At 35.8% G+C, this 17,945-nt stretch overlaps 3 protein-coding genes across 6 annotated transcripts in view; 2 read left to right on the top strand and 1 right to left on the bottom strand.

Annotated features, from left to right (window-relative positions):
* The window catches only part of MTSSB (mitochondrially targeted single-stranded DNA binding protein), a 99,697-nt gene that overhangs the window by 10,386 nt on the left and 71,366 nt on the right, over nt 1-17,945 (bottom strand). For 2 of the 4 annotated variants that reach the window (XM_089817983.1, XM_089817984.1), the window contains exons 3-5: nt 7,000-7,169; nt 6,627-6,835; nt 6,304-6,404 (exon numbers count right to left, since the gene is read on the bottom strand). In XM_089817983.1, the coding sequence (XP_089674109.1) occupies nt 6,304-6,404; nt 6,627-6,835; nt 7,000-7,169 (480 nt within the window). Of the gene's footprint in view, nt 1-6,303; nt 6,405-6,626; nt 6,836-6,999; nt 7,185-17,945 lie in introns of all 4 variants that reach the window. The other 2 variants (XM_089817980.1, XM_089817981.1) reach the window with 1 other exon arrangement.
* On the top strand, nt 2,653-3,458 carry LOC149564424 (uncharacterized). The gene is made up of 3 exons (XM_089823319.1): nt 2,653-2,798; nt 2,938-3,170; nt 3,286-3,458. The coding sequence occupies exons 1-3, from the start codon at nt 2,653-2,655 to the stop codon at nt 3,456-3,458; spliced, it is 552 nt and encodes a 183-aa protein (XP_089679445.1).
* Nucleotides 3,848-5,436, top strand: LOC149564423 (uncharacterized). Its single transcript, XM_089817979.1, has 3 exons — nt 3,848-3,987; nt 4,125-4,530; nt 4,665-5,436. The coding sequence occupies exons 1-3, from the start codon at nt 3,868-3,870 to the stop codon at nt 5,243-5,245; spliced, it is 1,107 nt and encodes a 368-aa protein (XP_089674105.1). The 5' UTR covers nt 3,848-3,867; the 3' UTR covers nt 5,246-5,436.

Below are 17,945 nucleotides of genomic sequence, written 5' to 3'. Positions count from 1 at the left end.
AAACCTGTGACCCCTTTGCAAAACAAACCAAGTGTATTTGGTGAATGCTCAAGCTAGAGCAAAGAAAACGTCACCAACTGCAAAGATGGTCCTAGCATACTAATATTTTTTATAAAGAGAAGCAGAATAGCGAGCATAGCTCAAGTGCCAACCTCCAATATTTTCACACCTTGCATAACTATACGGCAACTCGAAGCATTTTAAAATTTTCTTAGCCACAGGTCCCCTGGGTTTCTTCACAAGCTTACATCGCAGTCAAGGACATGATACCTATTAGACACAATGTCACAACCCCATACCATCTCAAGGACTGCAAGTATGCACAAGATAACCTCAAGAAAATGCAATTTATAGGCAAAATGCCAAATGTGGAAACCTTTCTCTTATCCTATCAATATGTTGAAAAAGTTATGAACATCTATCAATGCACAATATACACAAGAGTTTCACTAAATGTTGTGGTCCAATAGCATGGGTACACAAGCTTGCAAAATGTGGAATTAAAGGAATTCACTTGACGGAAGGTGGATGCATTGATCCCCTCATTCCTCAATGGATGCTATCCGAACATCGATATTTTCATTTAGCAATCTCCAAAGACACCGAAGTATACTTGTGAGTCACTAATGAAGACTATCGGACATTGCACCATTGAGGTTGATGTGAGAAAACTCCAAGCTTCCTAGTTAATCCAGCTCTTTTGATATTCAAATCCTGCTATGAGCATCGAGTTTTGAGATCCATCTGATCCGGGTTCGCTGTCATTGATTAACATGGAGAAAAATAGTAGCATAGAGCTTGTAGTGATCACATTGAGAACCATTTGTATTGACTCCATCAACATTAAACATATATTCGATGCAATTTTTAATCCCCACTCAAAAAAATTTATTCTACCAAAACTAACAGTTAAGGTACTCTATCTCATCTTCCATTCTCTATCTTAAAGTATTTATGTCCATTCATTAATTTCAACAGCATGGTATATCTCATCACTAATGATTGCATATGTCTCTTCAAGCAATCGGCTCTACCACGTGATTGGAGGAGGATATCACATTGAAATCCATAATGGGCAAGCTCTCTCATCCACCAATCTAAGACTGTCAATGAACCGTGAGAGGCATCTGCACTATCAACCATACCTTGACAGTCCGAGTAAAGGCTCCATATATGAGCTGGAGCATAAAAAAACCTACTGCCCAAGACCAACAACCCGCTAGCTCCTAAGTTACCATCGTCTTGGGCATATCATCATCTTTCATGGAGAATATCACTGGTGACTTGTTTAATAAATCTATTGATGGAGGTAATTTGTCCATTTGTATATTAGATCTTATCGCAACACTGCTCTAATACTGTGTTAATGATAGGACCAATTAATCTGTTCCGTAACTTGTAATAGCACTTGTGGATATTTTATGTGTTTTTCAAGTTACCATACGAATGAATATATAAGTGATATAAAGAGGCATGTCTCTTTATATCATAGTTCCAAAAATCGCCATGAAATCGCCGAAATCGCGATAAGATTCATGGCTCCCGATTTTTTTGGAATCGGAAATCGCTGGTGGCGATTTTTTCGCATGAATCGCCTGAATCGCCAAAATCGGCGATTCATGGCAAAAATCGCCAAAATCGCCATCGGGTATCGCCAGAAATCGGCCGCGACAGCAAGGATAGAAAGTTCAATTTTTTAAAAAAAACACATGTTTTATTTGCTTTCTAAGTTGACTTTCCTCTTTGTTATAACCCTAAAGAGCCTTCTATTTGCTTAGTATGAGTAGAAGAGAGGAAGAGTGAGAGAGAAGAAGAGAAAAGAGAATCCATAGGTTTCCAACTGGCAAGAAGGAAGAGCACCAAAGAGATCAGAAGTCCATTTGGGGAGGCCATAAATTGCATTGGGAGCATTAAGGACTCAATATCAACACTCCTCAACTCATTTGCAAGAGGTAAGTGTTGGTTTTTTTTTTGCATGTTAGTGTAGTATGCATTTTTTGTTAAATTTTTTTAGTGTTCATTTGCAAATCTTGAATGTTTTTTATTTTTAGTTTTACTAAATTGCAAACTAGGGTTTGTTGTTTTGTAGTTTTTGTTTATTAGTTGCAAACTTTGATTTTTTACATGAATTTTTTTATTGCAGCAGCCCTTTGCTTTCATTTTCCAATTTCCACAATGGGTAAAAAAGATGAATGCTGGAAATATAATGAAGAGTTTCCTGGGAGAACCAAATATCAAACAAAATGTATATTTTGCAAAAAAAAAAAAAATTCGGGAGGTATCTATAGATTGAAATACCACATTGCTGGCATACCTGGCCATGATGTCACAGTTTGCACTCAACAAACCGCTGAGGCAAAACGCTCTTGTTTAGTGGCATTAGAAAAAATTGAACAAGACAAGTTGACTAAGAAAATGCAACTTGAAGGGTTAAGAGGTATTGGCTCCCGTGCTCCCACATCCACAACCGCATCTACATCTGCAAGTGCATCTACATCAGCTTCCGCATCCGTAGGTTGTGTTGGGGAGGGTTCTTCTAGGCCTCCTTTTCATCCTAGTGCTAGTGCTCATGTGAGTGTTAGTGGTAGTCGGTCTCATACTGAGACAGAGTCTAACACCAACCTATTGCGGCCTAGAGTGCGGAAAAGCAGAATGGATAGTTACTTTGTGCCCCGCACTACTCCTGGCTCCCAACCCACACTTGAGGGCATGGGTTTGAACAAGGAGATTCATGATGCTGCCAGAAAAGAGATTTGCAAATTCTGGTACTTTTGCAACATTCCATTTATTGCAGCCAGGTAATTGATTCTTTTTTCTTTGTTATCTTCAAAGTTAAAGTTAAAAGTAAAAGTAAAACTTTAATTATATCTACTTGTTTTATGATTTTAGTTTTTGACATCTAAATTTCTAATCAATATCATTATCTATTTGTGACAGGACTCCTTATTGGCAGAACATGATAGATGCAGTTGCCATTTGTGGTCCGGGGTTTAAAGCCCCAACTGAGGCTGAGTTGAGTGGATACCTCCTGGAGGAAATGGTTGAGGATATGAGGCATGAGCTTGAGGACAACCGAAAGGAGTGGATCGAAAAGGGTTGCACCATCATGACTGATGGTTGGACAGATAGGAGGGGAAGAACACTCCTCAATTTTCTTGTATCCTGTGGAGGTGATTGATCATTCTACTTTCCTATATACATAATTTTGAATCGTGATTGACTATTTCAAATTTTGATTTGTTGATTGCTAATAGTAATTATAATTCATTGTTTTGTTACTTGTAGGATATACCATGTTCCTCAAATCCATTGATGCTTCTGCTCATGTAAAAAATGCCACATACTTATGTGAGGTTATTGAGGAAGTTATAGCAGAGGTGGGGGAACAACATGTGGTGCAAGTGGTGACGGATAATGCAGCAAGTTATGTTGTTGCAGGTAAACTTTTAACTTTTTAAGTTTTGAAAATAAATTTATTTGAATTTTGAACTTTTTCTAATTCTAACTTAAAATTTCTAAGTTTCCTAAGTTCTAGGTTCTAACATGTTTGAAATTTGAATTTCTAATTATCTTAAAATTGTTGTAGGCAAACTTTTGATGGAGAGGCACCCGACCATATTTTGGTCCCCTTGTGCAGCACACTGCCTTGACCTCATGTTGGAGGAAATTGGCAAACTTGAGTGGGTCAAGTCATGTGTGGAAAGGGCAAAAAACATATGTAAGTTTATTTATAATCATTCATTTGTCCTTAGCACAATGAGGAAGTACACAGGAGACAAAGAGTTAGCTCGTCCAGGGATCACGAAGTTTGCCTCGAATTTCATCACCTTGCAGTCCTTGTTGACATCAAGGGATGATTTGAGGAGCATGTTTGTTGGGCGGGAGTGGATTTCATCTTCCTATGCTACGACCACTGCAGGGATAGATGTGGTGGATTGCATATTTGATGATGATGGTTTTTGGAAACCTGCTAGAGAAATACTTAAGGTAATTTTATTGCAATTTAACATTTAATATTTTACAGTTTACTATGCTAATTGTTTAATGATTTAGTTTTACCTTATATTATTGAATTATTCTATGTTTAAGTTTTGACTCAAATTTTTGTTTTACTTTATATGTAGGCCACTGAGCCTCTTGTATCTCTCCTACGAACTGCTGATGGGGAGAAGCCCTCTATGGGCTACATATATGAGGGCATGGATAGGGCCAAGGAGGCCATTAGAGCTCAGTATGCAGGAGTGCAGGAGAAGTATGCCCCTATTTGGGACATCATTGATAGGAGATGGCAGAATCAGCTCCACAGACCCATCCATGCAGCAGCTTACTTTTTGAATTCGGCATTTCGTTTCTGTCTTGACTTCAAGGCGGATGAGGAGGTTCTCACCGGATTATATACAGTGATCCAGAGGTTGAGTACTGATGAGGATAGCAGTGCTGCAATTATTGAGCTTGATAAGTTCAATAATAAAGAAGGGCCACTTTTCTCTAGCAGGGTAGCCATAGATGCTCGGGAAACAATACAGCCAGGTAAAAATTAAATAATATATTCAATGTTCATGAATCTAGATTCTAAACTTAAAGTTGATTATGTAATTTTAGAGTTAACTTGTAATTTGTAATTTGTAAATGAGACTAATTATTTTTATTTTCCCTTATTTCAGATAGATGGTGGCAAATGTTTGGGGCCACAACCCCAAAACTTCAAAAAATTGCCATTCGTATTCTGAGTCAGCCAAGCAGCGCTTCTGGATGTGAGCGCAATTGGTCCATGTTCGAGCACATCCACTCGAAGAGGAGAAACAGGTTGACAGTGCAGAGATTGAATGATCTTGTCTTCGTTCATTACAACCTCCGTCTTAGGATCAGACAGATTTTGGGCACTGACTCCTCTCCGATCATTTTGGAGGAGATTGATCCAGAATCAGAGTGGCTCACAGAGGTTGTAGATCTAGTCTTCACTGAGGAAGACCGTGCGTGGATTGACCAGGTGGATATAGAGGCTGAGGCAGCTAGAGCACGTTCTTCAGGCATTGGTAGACGCACACGTGCACGCACAGACACAGGCCCTAGCGACATTCGTGAGCCCATCTTATATGCGGGAGATATGGCTCGACAGTCCTCTAGGACCTACATTAGACGCCTTGCTACTAGGCAGACTGGATACTCAGAGGCTGAGGCTGAGGCTGTAGCCGAGCTTGAGGATGATGTTGAGGATGATGATGACTATGAGCCTGAGGCTTGAGCTGGAGCCTTGTTTTTATATTTTGTTTACAGATATTGATACTGAATCATTGATAGACATATGTTTCAAAGTTTCAAACTTTCATGGATCTTCATCTTAGATTCTTACATAAATTTATGATTTGATGTCTTATGGATCATCTTACATACATTCTATGATTTAAATCATTATGATCATTTGATTTCTATTTACTTCAGCTAGCCTACAATTTACATTTTAGAATCTTAGATAACATAGTTACGTATGTGATGGATTTTATGTTTCATGTTTATGTATGTTAAGTTTTAACTTCTATTTGATGATGTTATAGTGTGCTTAAGTTATATTCAATAAAGGGTGCATGAAATAAGTTTTAAATTGTTAAAATCTTTAAATTTAAAGGGTTTTTTCAAATTTGCCGATTCATCGCCGATTCATTGCCGATTCATTGCCGATTCACGATTCGATTCGACCTTGCCGATTCTGATCCGATTCCGATTCACGTTTCTTTGCTTTGTATTATTACCTTACATTTGTTATAGTTATAACACAAGTAATATACCCTCAATATATTATAATGGTTATATTATAAGATATATATATATATATACTCTTAACATAAGTTAATTATTCCATATATAATGTTTATCATATATTATTTATATATCTCATATATATAATATAATTTATCCGAGAGAATTATAACATTAACACAAACCACCAAAATCAACAAGAAGAAGCTCTTGGAAGAAAAAGAATTTTTACCTCCTCTCAACCAAAGCTCCTTGCAAGATTTTATGAATTTTGTGGAAAGAAAAAAATTAATCACCTTCATCAGTTATATATTATAAACATAAAACATGTAATCAACTTCTTGCGAGTTCAAAAATCACACAGAGAAAATCTCAAGTAGCATATTATCTTGAATGTGACAAAGGATCAAATTACTATGGAAGTTGCAATCTGTATCCCACTTACCAGTGTGAAAAGGTTTTGTTATGTGTATATTTCACTAATTGCTTAAATAAAGGATTAAACAAGCTAGTTAATTTGCTAAACTGTGAGAGAAATTTACATACCATTACGACGAATGCAAATTTCTGGAACATTCCTAATCATGCCATTGATATTGTCATTGTAGACTCTCATCTCAATATCTCCTTCAACATACACGCATGCACTAATCCAAAGTATCAAACCATCCAAAAACACATAAGGAAGACTAACCTCTTCGTAAAAATACAGATTACTACATATTCCAAAATACTGAAGCGCCTTTGAAGTGTTTTACATTTCAAGTTTATTTGTTTCACAGACAAAACTTATAATGATTTTATTCCCCCCTAAAAAAAGACTTCCATTCAGATTAAATAAAAGTCGTTAAAATCCAGATCTTACATACTTTTTAATCAATTGCTGAACAACATATGCTCCAATTTGTTCGTTGTGAACAGCAATTCTGTGCCACTGCAAGGGTTTGCTGGCTCTGTCCATTCCCATCGTCCTTTGGTCAAACATACCACCTGTTCCTACAGTAAAGATGGTCACAGTTCGACCATTCCTCAATATTTTCTGTACTGGTGTTTGTCCTACTTTTCCACAAATAATGGCCTGCACAAAACACCCAATACAATAACAACAAACATTGTAACTAGCACTTATATATGAAGCTTCTACAGGAAGAGTGATGATACATTCTCTTGAGGAATTTGGACAAAAGTCAATTTCAGTTAACAGCGAAAATATAGGATTAAAGAAAATGAATAGAGGAAAACCTTATGAACACCACGAAAATCCCATCCCTTCCTAGGGTTTACACCTTGTGGCTGTGGTTCTTTTTGTTCTGTATCAACTTCAGGATATCCTTTTACATCTTTGATTTCTTTCTCTTCACTAGAATCATAAGTAAGAGTAGAGTACCCCAGCTTCTGAGCTCCAAGTGAACCTGCGACACAACAAACTAATAATGGATTCCATACCAATACCTTTAGAATATAAAGATGCATACAAGCTAAGGTTCTTAGTAACTAAAAGACTATCTAGAATCTAGAAGTTGCATGCAAAAACAGCAGTACTATGTAAGATTAATAATTTGTGCTGAATAGACCAAGAAAGTGGAGACTTTGATATATCATTGTCAAAAGTGAGATAACGATATTTTGTGAGATTGTGTAAGAAACATACTCTACTCTTTGCAATTATATTGTATATAAAGAGACCTTTTGACTTTTCTTCGCCACATAAACAGCAAACAACAATACTCAGTGATAAGTTGATAACCATAACAATTAAAACAATATAAACATTTTACTTTATAAGATGTTAATGAACAGCGTTCTCTAGGGAGTTAATTTCAAGAATGTGTATGTATTCAATCACAAATCTCCCTTAAAATGTTCAACATAATCATATTTAGATTATATTCACTCTCATGCAAGAGGAGGCTCTACTGAGGACCTAAATGTCATTAAAGACCGACTTCCTCCAATGTGAATTCTTGCATCCCAATCTTATGCTTTTGCATATGCAAAAGGCAGCTCTAGCAAATGATGTGATATATAGCTTAGTCAAGTCCACAAACAATACCATCTTAAGCTATGCTCCACAGGGTTTGGGGATATGTTTCCTTGGGGGGATCAGGAAACGCGTTTCGCAGACAGGGGTAATTGGGGCCCAAGTTTGCACCAGGGGGGGGGGGGGGGGTGAGTGGTGCTGACATAATAATAATACATATAAGAACTATTCACACTTGAAAATTTACTATTAGTTTTAAAAAGAAACATCTATAACATAATCACTAGAGTCCAATAGCAGCATTCAAAAGACAAATGTCAAAATTGAAAATATGGATATCAAATAGACATTGCAACTGCAATTTTAAAAAATTAACTTTTTCATTTCCCAATCATATTAATCAGGAACCAATATTCATCAAAATTACAATGAACTGATCAGGTTATCAACAGTCAACGATGTTCAAACTTCAAAAACAAAATACTAAATAGTAAATACTAGAACTCAAGTCTAATGACTCTAATCATTGCCAAGCTCCTTCCCTAACTCCTCAATGTCCTCATCACTTGAACTGCTGGACCCCATGAATTCATCCATACCAATACCAACCAGCCCTGTCTCTGTAGCATCATCATTTGGCTTCACATCCCCAGACTCTCCTTCTATGTAAATGCGTTGCAACTCAACAAAACGTAATATACTATGTACTGCCACAAGCTTCTCTACCATCCTAGAAGTAAGCCTGTTCCTCTTATAATATCTTATTATCTTTAGAAACAACTTAGGGTTATATTGCTATAGTTTCCTTTTAGTGTTTTTTTTTTCTAAACTTTTTTAACCTTTTCAGATAAAAATGCCTGGAAATTTTTTGGGTGTTGAGGAACGATCTTTTGATGTCAAGGGACTTCTGGGCATCTCAAAGAATTCCTGGCATCCCGATGTCCCCTCAAAAGGAAATGCCTCTTCTTGGCTTGAAAATTGAGGGATACGTACCTGAGTCAGTGTAGAAATGTTACAGAGGTGGGGGTGCAAGGGAGAACCATTTTGGAGGCATTCCCTATCCCTAAAACATCCCCATCTCGGAAACCTCATGATTTTGAGGGGGGATGCATCCAAATGAAACACTCATTTTAAGTCAACAGCGATTTGGGAATCTAATAAGATAATCATTGGAAGTTAAATAAAGTTATACATTTAAACTTTGTTTTGATTTCCATCATTCATTTTTTATTCTGATTTGCCATCACTACATTGTTTATAATGATCGTTTAGCCATTTGTGACACTCTTCCACCATTATGATTGGGAGATGTCAAGTAATTTGGTACTCAGAGGTAAAAATCAATATTGTGTGTATTTTGCAAGTAATGTAGCAAAAATCTGTGTAACGTTTATCAAAATATGGCTTGATTTTTTGCACCCAAAGATCACAAGGTAAACTCAAACTTTATCTAACATTGGTACATTCAAATGAAACAAACAGACCATGTTGTGAAGAAACTACATACTCCTTCAAACAATGTTGTTTAACTGGGCACATGCTCTTACTCTGGACAGCAAACCATGGTTAACAAATATTATAACAATATCTGCCATAAGAAGGTAACTGCCATCCATAATTAGGGCAAGAATTAATTTTGTTTCAAATTGATTTATAAGCAAGGCTTACTTATATCCAACAGGTATATCCATAGTTGCACTAATAAAAGGCTTTGGAATATCGCTTTTTTTTTTCTAAATTGGTGAAAATGTGTAATTCTATTAATTTAAGATAAGAGTTTGCATACACAGAAAATACCAGAGCCATCACCCCTGCAACTATCCCTATCATCATCACTATACCAGTAGATACAAAACTGCCTCTCCAAGGCAGAATTTGATGCACCACTCCTAACTACTCCCCCTATAAACTACCTGATATAGACCATTACAAGACTGGACTATAAAAAGCCCTGCCCATAGCCATTACAGATATACAAAATACCAATCTTCATGGCCATCTAACCAACTGTTGATGTGATTTTTGTTCCACTACAACATACAGAACTGGATACTTGGTATTTCGAGATGAAACACCAAATCTCCAATTCTCTCTTGAATAAGGATGCTCATATGCAAAACAATATGTCTGGATCGTGTGATCAAATGAGACAACCTCTAGCTTCAATTTTATCATAGACTTTCATTCAGTTATAATGTTGTAATATGTCGGTCATCACAAAGAGACTCTTGTTGTTCATTTAGTGGATATCAACTACTTCAACTTCTTCCAACCAACGACTTGCATAGGATAAGGATTTTGAACTAATATACTCCTAGAATGCAAGAAACTCTGGAGGTCTTTGTGACTCTACTAGACTCAGTTTAGCCATCAACATCAACCAAGCTAGCACAATCTCCTAAGGTAAATGTAAGAAGTTCAAACTACCAGCATTTCCTTAACACCATCCTTCAATGTGTTGTCCTTCATTTTGTCACCACAAAATGGAGGCAACACTACGAAACTTTTCCAATTGAGTTTCACTGTTTTTTTTAGATAACTTATTATTTGCTTGACAAGAATTGATCAAACAATTGTCACCAATCCATATAATGAATCTTTTTACAAAAGGTTCTCATCAAGTCCTTTTCCTTTTTCAATTTGTTAGCCTATACTTGATTTTTTAGGCCTTCAAAGTCCATTTTGCATTTTTTAGTGTTTGTTTGGATTGTTTTAGTCTTTTTGTTTCCTTCAATCTCTTGTTGTCGGTCATACCTTCAATTCAAGATATCTTGGCGCTTAATCGAAGTTGTTATTCAAAAGATATTAAGGATTAAGTGCCCAAAAAGTGGGGCCAGCAACTTCAACTGCATATCTAAAATATTTACCTTATATTTTAATGTTAAGTTCCACTTTTTGAAAAATATCACACAAAAGCACTTTATATTATGTTTTAAGTTACTTTTTGACTTCCAATTTATCACTTAAGTGATTTAAGTCATTAAAGTGCACTTTATGTTATATTTTGATGTTGAATTACTTTTAAATTTATCATTAAAGTGACTTTGTCATTTTATAGTCTAATTTGATGTTGAGATTTAATTTACTGTTTTAATTCAAAACATTTAAGTGAAATGTCACTTTTTAAACATATTTACACATAATATGTAAAATATATTGTGTAAATATGTACTGACCCCTTCAAGTGAGATTTGCTTAAGAAAATCAAATAGACTTGTGCTCAATAGAAAGTTTTAAGTTATGCAAGTCCATTACATGTTATTTTTGTTTGAAAATACATGCAATTGTTCCTCTAAACCACGTTTTTTGCTTGCAAACCACTAGTTTCTCAACAAAACAACTTGCTGGGTGGTTTCACTTGCATTTTAAAATGCATAAATGGATCCTCAAACCCCGATTTTCCTCTTTGCATGTAAATGCATTACATGTAATGGCATCTTGTAGCCATGATTTTTCGAAGGATTTCATTTACACATAAATGCAAGTCACTTAAATATGCATTGACTACTTCTAAACCCGATTTTGGGTTGAGCGTCCAAATGCATTGCATATTTTAAACATGCAATCACTTCCCATAGCCCCAATTTTCCAAAGGGATGAAGTTTTGGTCAAACACATGTAAATGCTTTACATGTAAAGGCTCTTTTTACATGTAATGCTGCATGTAATCTCCTCTAGAGACCCTGAGTTTAGCCTTGGAGGAAAAATATTGGGACTTATGCATTAACAATGCATATTTTACATATGCAATCCAACTCACTAACCCCGATTTAGGACTTCTAGGGCAAAAACGCTCGTGTAAAAGGGCATCTAAACCACGTTTTGCCAAGCAGTTTGCAAGGAAAGGTATTTCTAACAAATCTCTTGGCCATTTCATGCACATGTAATGCAGCTTCTAGATCACAATTTGAATTGAGGAGGAATATTTCAAACATGCAAATCACTCTAAGAGGTGCAATCTGCACTTAAGAATCCATTTGCAACAACACTGGCAACATCTTGCACATGCATCTGCATCTACAAACCCCGATTTGAAGCTAAGGTTTGAATCTTTCAAAGGCATTGGTCATTACATGCAAACACACTTGCTAAACTCGACTTTGGAGAGAACGAATTCATTCAAACTTTTTCTTCATCCAAATTTTTGCTCTTTGATCTCCAAATAAGTGTTAGAATCCGGTTTTGCTTGCATTTCTTGCTTATTTTACTAATTTGTTGCATTCTTTGGTTCTTTATCATCCATTTGGTCAAGTGCAGCCCTAGTTTTTTGCTTCAAGTTATTAAATAAGCTTGAAACTTTCCTTTTTGCAAATGCAAAAGGTTTCTCGTTTCAAAAACAAAATTGCATGCAAGATTGAAGTGTTGATGTTAATGTGTTAGTTCAATCAAAACAAATATATCAACGAAAAATATGTCTATATTTGTGCAAATTGTTCAATATATATATGATGGTGTTATTCTATAAAATATATATATATGGTGTTATTCTATAATATATATATATATATATATATATATATATTACCATGTGACATATTATATTGGCAAGTATCGGGTGATTGAATCAAATGCATGGTTGACCATCTTAAATTAACTTTGTTTGTATGAACTTTGTTGACATCATGACTGATTACATTTAGTAGTTGGCAGTTTACATTGTTTGTTTGTTATAATCTGATCAGGAGTCACGTCCCTGATGGAGTCATGTTCCTTCAAGGACGTGACTCCTGTCTGATATATATACTCCTTGTTCAACCTGCAGTCAAAGCAACGAACACATATTGTATTCACGGTCTTCAACATTTATACTGCAGTGTATAGCCCTTTCCATTCGATAGTGATCTCTGTTATAACAGGCGTTATTGTGAAGTATAAAACTGATTGTCTTCTGATAACATTAATACAGCATTAGAGCAAGTCTGATAAATTTTCCTGATCAGACTTATCCATAGTGAACTCAAATATTATTTGTCAAAATGGTGAACGGTATGAGGCTAGAAGACAGGCTCGAAGGTGATTCAGATTTTGCAGGATGGAAATTGTGAATGAAGTTAACCTTAAAAGAGAATGGTTTAAAACAATATATTAAAAAATCCAAATCACCACCCAAAGGAAGTACTGAATTGGAAAAATGGGAAAGCGATAACACCAAAGCCACGAAGTTAATTGTAGATGGTGTTAAGACCCATTTACTTCCAATCATCTCAGAGCTAGACATAGCACATGAAATGTACAAAGCTCTTGAAGAGATGTTTGAGATTAACAAAACTATCAGGATTATCATATTGAGAGACAAATTATCCAATATCAAAATGAATAAAGGAGAGACCATCTCCTCATATTTTATGAAAATTACTAAGATAAGAAACCAATTGTCCACAATAGGTAATGTTTGTGATGGCAAAGAGTTAACCATAATTGCATTAAAAAGTCTCCCAACATCATGAGATACTTTTAGACAACGAATATGCTCTTGATCCAAATTTCCTTAACTTGATAGGCTAACAGTTGATTGCATACAAGAAGAATGCATGCAATTATCTCGAGGCATGAATATCTCTTCCAGGAAAGAAGATATGCAAGTTCTTTCTACACAAGTAGATAAGAAAAAGAAGAAACAAAAAATCAAAGGACAGAGGAAGCAGCTAGACTACTCCAAATGCAATGCTTTAGATGCGATGAGTATGGTCATCCAGCATCTAAATGTCCTGATAGACAAAAGCAACAAGCCTCTTTTGCCAAAGTCAGCAACTCAAATGAAAATTTAGAAAATAATGCTTTCCATTCGGCACTATCTAGTGAAATATCAAACAGATCAAATGCACGAATAATTGATAGTGGAGCTTCCCGACATACTACTGGTTTCAAAGAATAGTTAGATTCGATCAAAGAAGACTATGTTGATGATGTAACCATTGGAGATGACACCAGCTATCCAATAAAAGGCATTGGAACATGTACTATAAACCTCAAATCAGGAATTTCAATTGAACTCACTAAAGTACTATACGGACCTAGCATAAAGAGGAACTTGGTCTATATATCGGCACTTGAAGATGAAGGATACAAGGTCACATTTATGGAATGAAAAGTCCTACCCTGGCCTAAGAACTCAAATATAAAAAATGCTCACAAAATTGGTTCTAGACATGGATGTCTATACATACTAATCTCTTGCTCACCTATAGCTCTATTCATGATTCGTACAAAGAAAATGAAATCTGACACAGGAGACTAGGGCATCTTCATTTCCGAGGATTACCTTCGTTAGAGAAAATGGTAACAGGGTTACCCAAACTCAAACCCAACCATTAAGGAACCTATGAAGGTTGTGCCTTAAGGAAGAACATTAAAACCATCTTTCATAACAATGAAAGAAAAACCAAAGAAGTCTTAGAACTTATCCACTCTGACTTACATGGGCCCATGTTTGTTCCTTCTCTAGGGGTTTCTTTTACTACATATTAGTAGATGTTCTCTCTAGAAAGACATGGATTTACTTCCTAAAAAGTAAAGAGTCTAAAGAGATTTTTTCAAAATTTAAAAAATTCAAAGCCCTCGTAGAAAACATGTTTAGAAAGAAAATTAAAATTTTGAGAACTGATAATGGTAAGGAATACATTTCTGAGATCTTCTAAATTATTGCAAAAGTGTTGAGATCAAGAGGGAGTGTCCAGTTCCCTACAATCCCCAACAAAATGGAGTAGCAAAAAGAAAGAATAGAACTATTGTTGAAGTTGCTAAAGCTATGCTACATGATCAACACCTTGAAACCTTCCTCTGTGGTGAAGCCTCTAACTGTTAGCATGAACGTTGATAGTATTCCTTTGGGGGAGTATCCTAAGCATTGAACAGATGGTTAGCCTAATTGACATGTTGCATTCATGACTGTGTTTGTCATTGATGTCAACGTAGTATTGTTTCTGTAAGACTGATAGAGTAGCAGACAAAGAACAAGGTCATACAAACTATGTATTGATGATAAGGTCAAGCGCAATTAAGGATATGATCTACATTGTTTCCTGATGAAGTGGACAAGTGCGTGTACAAAGTCAAAGACATGAGCAAGTTATTCAAGAATTACACAGGACAGTGTGCAGACAAAATAACTGAGATGTGGTTTCTGATGTTTCGATTGAATCTCCAAACAGAGATAGAATCATGATGTGCGAAGTTAGACAATGACAGTAGACAACCTTGTAGTGCCTCTCATGTTTGCAGTTTGTACCCTATTATATTTTGATCTAAAAGATACTTGTTACTCATGTTATTTTTACATTTGAGATGACCTGATGGTCAGATGTTATACTTTGGTTTCTAATATCATAGATATTAGACTACTATGCTGCTCAGTTGATCATATTTGCATGATGATGCCATTTTGAGATGACAGTATTGTTGTGAGGTTCTCACACCATTGCCCTAAAACTTTGGGGACCCTCTTTTTTTAATCACCTTGGCAAATTTTGAATTGTCCAAAAATTTTGATTCAATTTTTTGAAAATTTTAAGTCTTGGACACCTTCAAGGCTAGAGGGGAGAGGGCTAGGTTTATTTTCACCCGGTTTCAACTTGATTTTCCTTTACAACCAATTTCATCCTTAGACCGAACAAATTTTCAAAGATCAACACTTGGCAAGATAAAATTGTAAAATTTGTACTCAGACGATTTCTTTTGAAAATTTGGATGTAATTGTATAAATCTGGATAATTTTCAAAAAAGTGAAATTTTGTTAGATTTGAGTTATTTTTGGAAAATCTTGAATTTTTTCTTTGGTGAGAAAATTAATTTTGTGAAGATGAAGTCAAATTGCAAAATCGATTTTAGACTCTACAAATGATTTTATTTTCGTCAAAAAACTAAAATTGCTTAGCAAAATCGATTTGAATTAAATTGCAAAACTTGGCTTTAATGGATTAAAATTGTCTTGAAAATTTTTAAGCCTTTAATAAAATTGGTAATTTAATATTGAAAAATGGCTTTTGGCTAGCCAAAATCCGATTTTAACAATACATTAATTGCTAAATCATCATTAAATGGAAACATTTAGCATCTCCAAGGCACTATTTACTTTCTTTTTGCAATTTTGGTCTAATTGATCATTTTTAAAAGTAAATTTCATCTTGGCAAAGTTAAATTTTAGCTAAACATTTAATTGGGGGCCGTCTCTTGTATTCTAATTAATATTTTTTTGCTCCTAGGGTCCCAGTCGGCCAGCTAGGGAGGATGAGCAAGTTGGCTATAAGAGGAAACTCTTTCCTCTCATTTCCTCATTCCTCACTCCTCTTTGGTGCTTAGGCAATTTTTGACTTGGGGCAGTTCTATATCCTTTGGCGATTTCTCTTGGGACAGCAGATTTTCATTGTTGGACAATTTTGCTTGCAATTGTAAACATTTTCAGACCTTGGCGAATTTTTTTGCGGAGGCAGATTTTGCATTGTTGGGTGATTTTCTCCTTCTATTAGAGCTGTGATTTATGCCCTAGGTAAACTTTTGGAGGGCAAATCTGAAACTTTCCATTGTTAGTCGATTTTTTGCAAGGTTTGATTTTTGCAAGGAGCTACAATTTCTGCCCTAATTTGGGCAATTTTATTTGGAGGAGGTCATTGTGATCAAGGGTCTGATTCTTTGGATGAATGGTGGACAATTCCGAGAGCACTAAATTCTGATTTTTTTCAGCTAGGCCTCAAGATTTGCAAGGGATTTGAAATTCTTTAAGTCTGATCCTAAATTCCAAAAAGAAGATCCGGCTATTGGTAAAGGTAACTTTAAATCATTTATAGTTGAAGGGGGTCCTTAAGCTGATTTCCTTTTTTCGTTCTTCTCTAGACATTGTCTCCCTTGGTTCTTCTCGCATTCATCATCCACCACTTCACCATCCTATCATAGGTTGACAAGATGGTAGATGTTAGTGCAAACAAAAATCCTAAGAGAACAAACACTAAGAAAGACAAAGAGGATACGATATACAGAAGCGTTATTGTACACGCAACAGCTTTTCCTCCTACATTGTCGTGTCCAAAATTGGTTATGGAATGTGCATCCAAGTTTGATTTGATCAGTAAATCCATCATTTTTGATGAAGGGAAGAAGGTGTTGGCCAATATTGGTGGACAAGCGATTGAAGAAACATTTAGCATTTCCAATACAAGAGCATGACAGTGGTGATGATGGATCAAGCAGCCAAATCATTTCAAGATAACCAGGAGACCTATTTTATACATCTAAAGCAGGATTGGCTACACGAGGGAAAGAAGGGCATAACTAAGTCATCAAAGCTTACAGTGGTGGACTTAAAATCAGAATATGGAGATCTTATTGTGCTTCTCAGCCGGATCATGGGCCTAACTCAAGGTACGCAATTTGAAAACTGGATGTACTTCTTTATTGATGAAATTGAAAAAGGAAAAAGAAGATTTGATTGGTCTAGGATCATAAGTGAGAACCTAGAGTTGCAACTTAGAACTGTACAAAATCAAAAGCAATTCTACATGGGATCCTATTTGTTTTACCTAATTGCTAGATTTTATAAGAGTCCGGGACTTAAGGCCTTAGGAGAAGTTGGCAATGGGTCGAGACAATATTTGGTGCATGAATGCTATCCACATCTCCATTTGCACAACAAGAAGGATTACAAAATGTTTTGTGATGCCTTCACCATGAAAACAATAAGGGTATTATAAGGGACACCTGCTAAGAGACTTTCATCGGAAGCAGAAGCAAAGATAAAGAAGTTTGGGAGTTGGTTCATCTAATTTCCGCAATTCACCTACATTAGAGTAGCAGGGAGCACAATTTGTCCCAAGAGGCTTCCAAGATACCAACCCAACAAGGTAATTTTGATGGAATTGGCTAGGCAACTTGAGCACTATGATAGAATAATGAGAAACGAAGGTAAGACAGGGATTACCTTCTCATTCAGAATTAGCAATGATAGTTGCCCCAATCAGGCCGCCTTTACAGTTGCGGAGAAGGAATTGGAATGGTATCATTTAGGGTGGTACAGAGCAAGGCAAGGATTTGATTCTAATGCTCTTATCAAGGTATCTCATAGAAATGTATTTAAGCATGTTCCCACTATAGAAGACTTTTGGGCCAATGCGAAAGATGACTTTCATGTGAAAAAGCTAGCTTTCTCAAGACTATCGGTGAACATGATGAGAGATATCAGATGGAGAGGCCTTGATATTCCCGATCAACTTGAAGA

The sequence above is a fragment of the Cupressus sempervirens genome, chromosome 3 (assembly GCF_028749045.1).
Source record: "Cupressus sempervirens isolate cs-2001-9-10 chromosome 3, ASM2874904v1, whole genome shotgun sequence".
NCBI lineage: Eukaryota > Viridiplantae > Streptophyta > Pinopsida > Cupressales > Cupressaceae > Cupressus > Cupressus sempervirens.
This window is presented reverse-complemented; position numbering and strand designations above follow the sequence as displayed.

What these genes read in the sequence shown, in the direction of transcription:
- LOC149564423 (XM_089817979.1), top strand. Translation starts at nt 3,868, where the DNA reads ATGTTTGTTGGGCGGGAGTGGATTTCATCTTCCTATGCTACGACCACT. An exon ending in CTGCTAGAGAAATACTTAAG is followed by an intron (nt 3,988 to 4,124) that starts GTAATTTTATTG and finishes CTTTATATGTAG; the next exon opens with GCCACTGAGCCTCTTGTATC. An exon ending in TCGGGAAACAATACAGCCAG is followed by an intron (nt 4,531 to 4,664) that starts GTAAAAATTAAA and finishes CCCTTATTTCAG; the next exon opens with ATAGATGGTGGCAAATGTTT.
- LOC149564424 (XM_089823319.1), top strand. Translation starts at nt 2,653, where the DNA reads ATGGATAGTTACTTTGTGCCCCGCACTACTCCTGGCTCCCAACCCACA. An exon ending in ATTCCATTTATTGCAGCCAG is followed by an intron (nt 2,799 to 2,937) that starts GTAATTGATTCT and finishes TATTTGTGACAG; the next exon opens with GACTCCTTATTGGCAGAACA. An exon ending in TTTTCTTGTATCCTGTGGAG is followed by an intron (nt 3,171 to 3,285) that starts GTGATTGATCAT and finishes TGTTACTTGTAG; the next exon opens with GATATACCATGTTCCTCAAA.